The following is an 11,873-nucleotide window of genomic DNA, read 5'->3' as shown; positions in this document are numbered from 1 at the left end:
CTGTATTATTCAGGAGAATGACTCTACCGCCAGCAGTATATTTTAACCAGTTAGCACATTAAGTTTGAATTAGGTTCTGTGTTTTAGTAAGACGCACGGTAGGGAGGGGGGCAGAAGCTACAGGAATAAGGACACCAAGAGGTAGGAGGGAGTTGAAAATGTACTTCCGTTAATAATACAAATCGTTACTATTCATTTCCAGATTATAATTTGGTTCTGACCTCTAGATGTGAGAGAGATTGTCATGGAGTTTCTTTAGCATATTTATCAATTGTAGTTAAAAACATATCTGCGTTCAGATTTGTTGTAAATACCGACCTTGCAATATACTGACTCGAAAATTGTTTTCTAAATAAAGAGGTGGTGGTCTTATGACTTTTGCTTCTTTCTTGCTTTCTTTCTTTCTTTTCTTTCTTTTCAATTTAGTTCAAGCAGCCTATGCAGTGTTGGTTCAAGTCAAATAAAATGTCACAGCAATTTTGATAACATTTGATTTATTTGGTTTATGGATCAAGGATGCTTATGCTATATCCGTTGTGGTAGTAAAATACATGTATCTTCAGCAAACATTCGAGGAAATTTAATATTTTATATCTGATACACGTTAACAAACTGGTGTGGTGTTAGACAAGGACGTCCTTATTGTCCGGAGTGACGTCATACATTGCAAATCAGATTTTATTTCGCTGTCAGTTGTACAAGTATAGATATGCAGCATATTAGTGATGTTCGATCAAAAGGTTTTTTTGTTTTCTTTTTCTAAAAATTGCATAGAGTTGTCAAAACAGCTATATACATATATATATATGCTACATATAAGTTAATTAATAAGCTTAGGCCTTTCATTTTGATAACAACAGGATTCTTATAATATCAATATAATATTAACTTTATTTATTTTACATCGATTGCGAAAAAAGTTATACAACTTAGTTAAGGACAGGGAGTAACTGATAAACTATATAGATAGGTAACGTCATGTCAATTACCAGGTAAGGGGCTGTCTTATGTTCCAATAATTAGTTAATCTGAGTCACTTGGTTAGGGTCCCGTGGCAGCTACATATTTATGGGACCCAACTGCAGGGTCAAAGATAACTGATCATGACCCTCCTCTGTCCAGTAATTGTACACCATGGGAAGGTGATCATGGGGTCTTATCAACGTCCTTTTGTTTAATGAATCAGTCTCAGAGTCAGGCCGGTGCGAGGCACACGTCTGTATATATACATATATGTTAACCAAATACAAGTTACAAAGTGTTCTACTTTAAAAAGGTGTTTGGTGTCCGGGTACCGCGGTACACAAACGAATAAAAAATACTTCGTTTGTGTACCATACAAAAGTGGTACACAAACGACTAAAATATCACTCAAATGTGTCCGGCCGCTTTCGGCCATCGTATAACCCTACACACCTTAATAAATGGAATATGCCTTTTATTGTAGCCATGATATTTTCATAGCAACAGACTTCTATGTACAGGAGAATCTTACACTTTTAACTGTAGATCGAACGCAAGAGGAATTAGATAGGAAATATTTCTTATTATCTTGTAGACTTAACAGCAAACATATGCGCATGCAGAAATCAGAAAAAAAAGTTCGGGCTAATCAAAACTTATTTATTGCTAATTACCTACAATATCAACTATTATGATAGCAATAAAACAATATCAAAACAGTATGTCGCTTGATCATAGTATATATGGCAGTAAATATACATTGTTTAATTACAGGGGGAAACAGAAAATTATTTTAACTATTTATAAACTGAATTAGTATGCATTTACTTTGATAACCAAACCCTATAAACGTAAACTACGTGTATCATTCAGGTGGAAACTTTAGAGTTGACTCCTATAGCTATATATAATTTTTACAGAAAAGCACAGACAAAATTTGATTTCTGTTGGCCTTTCATAAAATGAATTTACATTCAGGCCTATGGCTTACAATTTCCACTAGATCATATAACGTTAGTAAAAACAAATTAAATACAACCAGAATTGATCGAGATCAAAACACGGGATTTCCACCTATGTATTGATATAAGTAATGATAAAATCTTTTTAATAATTTTTTAATCTGAATTTTGATTTGACTCTTCGGCCCCGCCTCTCAGGCACCTTTTGATCTTCTATACAAAGATATTCCGAATAAACTTGTAGTACTTGAAGCCTTTTACCAAACTACAGTTGTACGTGTCATGGACGTGAAGTTGGGTTGGGGAACTCGCTCTACATGTCTTGATTCAAACACATATGTTTGGTTTCAACTCCACGTCCATTTTCCTTTCTTATGAAGATCTTCGACTAATGGGGAATAACTCGTACAATTAGAGTAACGATTATCTCCCTTTGGCCACATAATGTAATCTCATCACAATCCAATGCACAAAATAAAATCGCCGAAAGGACCATTGAAGTGTTATATCTCCGCCATTTTGAATCATATGACCTTGAAATTAGTCATTATATGTGTCTGAGAACATGCTTTTTCATATCCAATCTTCAGAACATTTTTATAGGAACTCATACAAACGGTAAAATTAACGTTAAAAATTGAACGAAATGACATATTGACATATTCGGAGGGCAATATTTTCGCCATTTTCAAATTCCTGACTTTGAAATTAAAACCCTGTACAGATGATACGCCAATGTCTATATTTACAAACATCAACACCCTACATTTAAGGATTAACTTGAATAGATTTTTTATGTTATGGAGATATAACACAAAAATCTGAGTGTACTCTAAATAAACCGCGAAGCGGTTTATGATGAGAGTACACTCAGATTTTTGTGTTATATCTCCATAACATAAAAAATATATTCAAATTAATCCTTATAATTCAATTTACTAAAGATAATCTCTTCAATATTCAAAATTCATTATGGGACTCTTTTGTCTATGAAATCATTACGCCGTCATCTCAGCCAATCAGAAGCAACGTTATAAACGGCGACGCCATTTTTTCCTTTATGGGCTGATAAAGTAAATTTTTAAGCCAATGAAAATGCTCGTAACAAGCAAAATTGAATTATTTAATGATAAAGGCCCTACGAGCTCACAAATTACGGAAAAAAAGTAAGGAAATGAACAAATTGCCATATTTGGAGAGCTATATTTCCGCCATTTTTGTATGTAGCCCCTTGGAATTCATAAGTTTTGAAGACAAAAGTTTACACAACACGGGTACGAAAAATCAAGACTGTACATACAGGTTTAAAGGCGATGAAACGTCTCGGGCAAGGACAAATACAAACTAAAATTTCGATTTTTGATGTCCTATATCTCCGCCATTTTGAATCATATGACCTTGAATTGGTCATTTTACGTGCCGGAGAGCATGCTCTTTTATAGGCGCTCTTCAAAACATTTTTATGTTAAAGCTCATTTTTGACCTTTGTTTGACCTCATTTGAAAAATAAATTTTAAAAAAATAAACCACGGTTACTTGAAGCTCTATCTTTAAAAATTGTACATTAAAATTACAAAAATAAATATAATATTACTATATTTGTATATATTAGGGGAAAAAATAGTAATGAATATCAATAATCCCTGCCTCACTAGGGATTGAACTGGCCATGGGGGTCGGGTGCATACGAATCGAATATGAGAGCTCTCTTGTGTGGAGGTACAGAAATGTCTACTTCCTGTGGCTGCAAACAGACGAAAGTGCACATTAGTTAGAACTTTATTCCATGTGCATTGTGAAATGAATTATTGTCAAGAGATAGCAGTATTACAGTCGGCCCTATTGCTGACAAACAAACAGGTAACTATTCAGAAAAGATGCCCTATCAGTTATGGGCACGAAACTATACATACCGATCACCAGTAACGTTTACACAACGTACAGGTTGGGCACATACACAAAACTGACTCCTGAAACTTGCAGTGGTTGTTTATAACGATCATTCAAACATATTGAAAGCAGTTTTGATAAGGTTTAATCAAGCTAATTAAGTTAATTATTGCTCTTTTGTTTCGAACGAAAAGTTCTTGCATAGTGTTCAAATTATTCTTATACACATTCCCTGCAAGTTTCAGGAGTCGGTTTTGAGCGCAAGCATTTTTTATCTCCAGAAATGTTGTTTTTCGCTAGTTTTGTATAAGCTTAGTTATAAATAGCTATTATAGCTATATACAGTGTTACTCCCCGAAACCGATCCTTCTCAAAACCGATCACCTCTTGAAACCGAACACGGATGTGATGTATGGAATGAATTCCTCTTTATTAATAGTAATCAAAACTTCCCAAAACCGATCCCTCCCAATTCCAAATACTGGACCAATTTTGAGATCGGAAAACTTGAATATAACTAAAAAACACTTCTGAAAACCAGTCTTACCTAAGCGACACTGATAGCTTGAGGTCGGATCAAACGACCGTGAAATACACACGTGTCCATAGTTGTTGCATGCCATGTCCTTGGGCGTGTATTACAGGTGTGAAGGCTATATGTGAAGATTATGCAGTGTGTAATATCACTAAAAATTTTGCAAAAAAAAAAAAAATACTAAAAAAAAAACAATAATTACCCATCAAAGAATTACTTTAAAATACAAACCTTTGCTGCCATGAGCCAAGAAAAAGACGACACCACCCATACCAGATTGTCGATATCGTAAAAATGATGTCATTCCGGAGAATGTGACATCACTTTTTAGTGGGACTGATCACGGGAAGTTTAAAATTCAGGGTCAAGTTAGAAACTGTTCCGTCCAACGTGGATTCTTGGGGGGGCTGGGTGTATATGGTAATAGTTAAAATTAATTGTTCTCTGTGTATGGTTCTATGTGCATGTTTGTATGAATTGTAGTTAACACATTAGTTTATGTTGGTAGAGTTGGTTGTTGGATGCCATAGACACTAAACCCAGTAATCCCTTGTGGAGTGTATCTGACTTCGTTGTACCGTCATATAGGCGGGTGCTCCGAAAGATATACGGAGGAAATTATGTTGATACATACATAGAATGATGGAAAAACGCTTTTCGTGTTGACGGATAAAGCACAAGCTTATCCGGCGGTAGTTATCGGTCAGACTGCGGGGCAGTTGGTTGATAAAAATGAATATGTCATTCACTCATTACCAAACATACAGGGCTTTTTCTCACTGCTTTGGGAATAGGTTCTGTGGCTTTGAATTTGGGAAAATTTGATAAAAAACCAGGATTTGGGGAAAATTATAAAATATGAAATAAAGCATAACAAATAAGATTTTTTATTTTCAGTGTAGTTTATGTACTTTTCTGAAGCCAATTCACAAAAATTTAAAGTCTTAACCAACTAAAGTTTCTGCAATATTTTGGGAAAGTTTTCAAGAAATTTCTATTTTAAGGCTTGGATTGGGAAAAATTTAGAGGCTTTGCAATGGGCAATGGGGCCGAATTCCGGCCCGAAATCATGTTGAAAAAAAGCCCTGACATATATTGATATCATGAACTACGTGAAGGCATTTCAGGAGAAAAAAATATCAATCATAGTTGACCAACAGAGATTTAATCTCCTTTGAAGATTGTCAAATTTAAAAGCAATTAGATCAAGTGTAACGTTATTTGATTCTTTAATTTGATGTGCATCAATGGACCAAACTTAGGTTCTGTGTGCATGATATGTTATCCGTGAAGATTTAGTTTTCAGATTTAGTTTTAAAAAACCTTAGTAATGATTAATTGAATTGGTTAAGATGTAATTGAGTTGATATGGTTGTCCCATCTTAGGTTGGATTGTACACCTAAAACAGAAACTTTTGCTGAGTCTGAAAAGAATGGTGTGGATTTGGAGATGATATTTTGTACTAAGATCATTTATATAGATTAAAAAGGTCCAATCACTGTTCCTTGAGGGACACCAGAGGTCACAGGAGCACTTAGCCACACAGCCCTATTCAAATTATTCATTATTAGTTATTCACTAGAGTCAGTACAAGAGCACTTGCAAAAGCTTTTTCGTTTGTTAGATTCGGTATTTATAAAATCCGCTAAAGGCTTATCTTTTTGTGGTTATGTTCCCTACAACCGGTGTTAGATTGGTATTTTATAAATGATAAAGGCTTATTATCTTTTTGTGGTTTGTTCCTACACCGGTGTTAGATTGGTATTTATAAATGATAAAGGCTATATCTTTTTGTGGTTTGTTCCTACACCATATTATATGTATACATAACCAAACAAAGCATCCTTGTTTCATCGCAGGAAATTAAATTACCAGATCTAGATCAAGCCTTATTCAATGATATGGGTAACTTGAGAAACTTCTGATGTAAATCTTATACTATTGAATTAAAGCTGCATGCCCAAATCTTTGAAAAATGGACTGTATTAAAAACAAAAATTATCAAATAGTATGACAATGTAAGTTTTAAAATACACTTTTATATTAAGTAAAATATGCACACAATGTCTGAAGTATAACCAAATTACCCCTAATCAAATAACTAGTGATACCTTTTTTTTTAAAAATGCAAAGAATATTAAATTTTCAACCCAATTATAATAATAAGAGACTCCCTTTCCCTTTCAAAATACATGCATAGATCTTTATCAAGTACAGAATGAAAAATGGGAATATCGGTACTTACGCGAAGGGTGTAGAATTTTCTCATATTTTAAGTGCCCAGGACACTTGTTGTTAAAATATATTGAATGATTTACTAATTTAGGACACTTGTTGTTTGAATATAATGAATGGTTTATTAATTTAATTAAATTTGCAGATTAAAGTAAAAAAGAAGAAATCTAAATCTGATATAAGACCTTGTGTGGCTGTGTTATACGGAGCAGTAGAAGAGATTTGTCTGGGTCTTGAGAAGGATAGAGAACTAGAAGAACAGGTAAAGTATTGTCATACATACATTGTATAGAGAATATCAAATGGTGTTCCTATAGCAATCTTTTTGTGTCGCCTGCAACGCAGATGCGACACATAAGTATCACTATGTTGGCATTGGCGTCTGGAAAACGGTTTTCCTGCGATAACTAGTATTTATTGTCCGATTTCAACCAAACTTGGTACAAGGTATATTGCTTTATATCAATGGAAAAAAATCTCGGATGAGTTTGATACTGGTCAAAATCTGTCAATATTTGTAAGAGATACAGGAGTTAGAAATCGTCAAAACACTAATTTCTTGGTTTCCGAGCAATAACTTTATAAGCTGATTTTAGCCAAATGTTCTGTATTGCTTGATATCAATCAGGTCTAGGATGGGTTTGATACTGGTATGAATCTGTCAATATTTGGAAGAGTTACGGGACTTGATAACTTCACTTAGTTATTAACAATGTTTTCAACTGTAAATAACAATTTGTGAGATTTTGAACTGCTGTTCAGGCGACATATCCACTTCCGTGGAATTCTTGTTTCCATCGGAAAAATTTAAATGCTTTTTTAGCCCACCATCATCAGATGGTGGGCTATTCAAATCGCCTTTCGTCCGTGGTCCGTCCTTCCGTCCGTCTGTCCGTTAACAATTCTTTTTACCGCTATTTCTCAGAAAGTATTGAAGGGATCTTTCTCAAATTTCACATGAAGGTTCCCCTAGGGCCCTAGTTGTGCATATTGCATTTTGGGAGCGATCAGGCAACAAGATGGCCAACTGGCAGCCATCTTGGATTTTGATAGTTAAAGTTTGTTACCGCTATTTCTCAGAAAGTACTGAAGGGATCTTTCTCAAATTTCATATGTAGGTTCCCCTAGGACCCTAGTTGTGCATATTGCATTTTGGGACAGATTGGTCAACAAGATGGCTGAACGACGGCCATGTTGGATTTTGATAGTTAAAGTTTGTTACTGCTATTTCTCAGAAATAAAGTACTGAAGGGATCTTTCTCAAATTTCATGTGCAGGTTCCTGAAGGGGTCTAGTGCATTTTCCGACTTATCGGTCAACATGATCGACATGTAGCCATCTTGGATTTTGATAATTGAAGTTTGTTACTGCTACTTATCTCAGAAAGTACTGAAAGGATCTTTCTCAAGTTTCATATATATATAGTATGTAGTAAAAGTTTGAAAAGCAGGGAAAAGATCCCTCTTTCTGTTGTCATACATAGATCATTCTTTAGTGGGCGCCATGATCCCTCTGGGATCTCTTTTTTTCATAATTTATGACAAATTCTTAAATTTCACTGACGATACACACTTCTTGGATTTGTATGATTATATGACTATTGTATGTTACAAAATATACAATACATACATGTACTAATACCAAACTGATAAGGGTATTAAGACCGCTGTCTTTTCTATCCAATTCCCATCACTATAATCCCTGAACCAGAACTACTACCTCTGAAACTCAAGGCTTATTTATCAGACATTACCCTGGGTAGATCATGTCCATTACACTCAAATATGAAAACTGAAGAGAAATCATCTCTTAAATCCAATATTTACGGTTCTGTTAGCATGGAGCCAAGATGATGTTCTAAGTGCTTAACAATGATGAATCAACCTTAACATTTTTTGTAAGGTGAACATTGGTTACAATTATTGAAATATGTATCCAAGTGATAAAAACCGATTTACTTTCATATTTTCGTCATGAATTGAACAGTACTATTTTTGCCATAGCAACATGGTGAATTACGAATTATGATTAAATACAGTTTGTTTGTGTGTGACAGGAGACATGGGGTCAGCAATTGTTCAGTATCCTCCTGTACAAGGTGATATCCACACACTACAATGATATGGTACCTGGGGATGACGTAGGAATAAAACCAGGGAATCATGTGGACAAAATGGAAGCTCTGTGTGCTGTTTTACCGCCAGTCAATAATAAAGTGTTCCTAGAAGTGATCAAACGTTGTGGCTGGTATCAACTGTTCTTTAATGTGAGTATGGATTTCTGTGTTTGTACCACTGATATTAGACAGTATGCTTCAGTGAGGTAGCACTGTAAAGTCAACATAGCTCCATAGTTGCACAGAAACATACACAAACAGCTCTCAATTCAAAGGCAGCAAGAACAGCTAGCATAATTAGTGGAAAAGATTGTCACAAGAATGAAAAACATTTCACACAATTAACACACACCACCATGTCTCATTGTGATAGTTTCAGCAATATCACTTGATAGTTTGTTAGATATTTTAATGAATTTGTGTAATTGTTTTATATGTAAACTATCAGTAATGCATCAAATGTTATTTTGAAATTAGCGATTGAGAAATGTACTTATACTACTACTATTAAAATATACATATTTAGCAATTAAAAACATTAATGCTATATCATATGATATGTACTTCCTTGCAGAGTTTGATATTGGTCCAGGAAAGGGTTGCCAGCAGTCTGCTGTGTGACATAGTCAGCCATATTTGTGAGGATGAAATCGATAACAATGACCTAACTTGGGGAAAACTGATAATCAACTATTTTGTTGGTAACCTTATCACCACCACTAAAACAACTGGTAGACCTAGCAACAAAGATGAAGCCAACCAATCAGGTAGCCTGAAAACTAAACCAATAGATATATCCAGCCAAGCAGCGTCAAGCCAATCAACAAGCGCCAATGGACAGGAATCATCTAATGATAATGTCCGAGACATCTGTAGTACAGGAGAAAGTGATGTATGTGGTGGGATGACACTAACATATATGTGTAGTATCCTAAAAATGATTACACATTGTCAGAACACAGCAAAATCTTACACAACAAATTCTGAAAATCTACCAGAACTTGACAACAAAAATGAAACACTCTGTGGTTTGTGTCAGTTTTTGCTGCTTGGTGTTTGTTTCTGTCCCAAATCTCCTGTCAGGTTTGACCAGATATCAGATTGGATGAAATCAAATGTCTTTGGCTGTGATGTCCATGACCACAGTCAAAACTTCACCGCTCAAAGCTTTGGGAGATACAGTTGTACTACAATGCTGGAACGAGATATTGGATTGGATTCCGAATTGATGAACACTTCAAGTGAGGTGTTTCCATGGAAGTGTTGGATAGAGAATATTAGAAACATTCTTAATTCAGAAACAATTCAGAATATAACAGCAGACATCGACAACATGAAACCACTTGAATCAACTGTTTCCTTCTGTAACTTTGTTCCTTTAGTCCCAAAAGGAGTGAACTCTGGAAAGATGATGTTCCAGTTTCTGTCTTTAGGATGTTCCATATCAAAAGTCTTGACTATGGCTGCCCAAGTACTCCAAGGTGTCCAAGAGTTTAATAGACAGAATATTGATACAGATCAAGAGGAAACATTAACATTTAGCAAAGATTTAGAGATCATTGTTGAAAGTTTGTACAGTATACTGAAGGTTTCACAGCCAGATGTAGACAGTCACGTGATCAGCTTTACAAGTGATTGGTCACTGTCAGCCATTTTATGGAGAATAGAAAATCAACAACCTGGTTATAAAGGTAAAGCCATAAGTTACTTAAAGGGTTTGTCTAAAAAAAATGTTAAACTCTCTCATCAATTTTTATAATGAGACAAGGGAGATAATTCACAAAACAAAATTTGCTCAAACATACATTATAGTTTACATAGCAAGACATACTATATACTTGTACTTTAATTTTGAAGCTACAATATGTATTAGACATTGTTGTGCTTTCATGATTCTGAAAATGATGAAAGAACATTTGATACTATGTATTTTTGCTCTTGTCAATGCAATAAGATGTATACGCAATAGAGATAGATATTACAAATGTATTAAATTAATCATGTGATTTTTATTAAAATTTCAGATGGCTTTTCAAGACTTCTGACAACTTTTCATACTGAGGTTTGGTCCAATTTAAGGTAGGTATATGAATATATATATATATATATATATATATAATAGAAAAAACAAAACTAAAACAAATCTGCGATTGATCTCTTAACGTATTCCCAGCTGCCGCTGTTCTTCAGGAGATCAAGTACTCCAAGGTGTCCAAGAGTATAATAGACAAACTATTGATACAGATCATTGTTGAAATCTATATATATAAATATATAGAAAAATAACAAAACTAAAATAAATCTGCAATCTATCTCCAACATTTTTCCAGCTACAGCTGTTCTTCAGGAGATTTTTATTGACATATATATATTTATTGACATATATATATATATATACAGTGGAACCTCCCAAAACCGAACCTTCTCAAAACCGATCACCTCTAGAAACCGAACATGGATGTCATGTACGGAATGAATTCCTCTTTATTAATAGTATATGAAACTTCCCAAAACCGATCCCTCCCAATTCCGAATACCGGACCGATTTTGAGATCGGAATAGTCAAATGTAACTAAAATACACTTCTGAAAACCGGCCTTACCTGAGCGACACTGTTAGATTGCATTGAGGTCTGATCAACCGACCGTGAAATACACACGTACCTGTACCATAGTTGTCGCATGCCATGTCCTGGGGCATGTATACAGATGTGAAGGCTATAGGTACACGGTAATTATACCCGAGATGGTGGTGCAATTATTTAATCATGCCTATTGTTTAGATATCTAACGAAGGTCTACCATGTGCACGCGGTTTGTTTACTGTAGGAGTTTCGTATTCAAATCACACGTTTTTTTTTATTTACATATGTAGTTGTCGGATAACGTAAATTATCTGTATGAAGAAGCCGAAGCCATGTATTGTTTAAGAAAATGACTATGTCATATAATGACCGGCATCGACTGATCATCGTGTAGGTAATTAGACCATATAATTTGATTCTTGACGTAACCGGAAGCGATCGGTCGTATGTAACATGGTTAGGTTGCAGACGAGAACATTCACGCAACTAACTAACTAAACTACGTTTATAAGCGGTAACAAAGTCAAGTTTGCTGTAATCCATTCCTTTTAAACGTATGATTCTCTCTTTTGTGATAACATTCACAT

At 34.7% G+C, this 11,873-nt stretch overlaps 1 protein-coding gene across 2 annotated transcripts in view; it reads left to right on the top strand.

Moving 5' to 3' along the window:
* The first annotated feature begins 3,628 nt into the window (after positions 1-3,628).
* Positions 3,629-11,873, top strand: part of LOC138320856 (uncharacterized) — a 39,414-nt gene continuing 31,169 nt past the window's right edge. For both annotated transcript variants that reach the window (XM_069264126.1, XM_069264125.1), the window contains exons 1-5: positions 3,629-3,785; positions 6,732-6,848; positions 8,643-8,852; positions 9,277-10,393; positions 10,727-10,781. In XM_069264126.1, the coding sequence (XP_069120227.1) occupies positions 3,726-3,785; positions 6,732-6,848; positions 8,643-8,852; positions 9,277-10,393; positions 10,727-10,781 (1,559 nt within the window). In that variant the 5' untranslated portion in view covers positions 3,629-3,725. The remainder of the gene's footprint in view (positions 3,786-6,731; positions 6,849-8,642; positions 8,853-9,276; positions 10,394-10,726; positions 10,782-11,873) is intronic.

Source organism: Argopecten irradians, chromosome 4 (assembly GCF_041381155.1).
Source record: "Argopecten irradians isolate NY chromosome 4, Ai_NY, whole genome shotgun sequence".
In the NCBI taxonomy this organism is placed as follows: Eukaryota; Metazoa; Mollusca; class Bivalvia; order Pectinida; family Pectinidae; genus Argopecten; species Argopecten irradians.
This window is presented reverse-complemented; position numbering and strand designations above follow the sequence as displayed.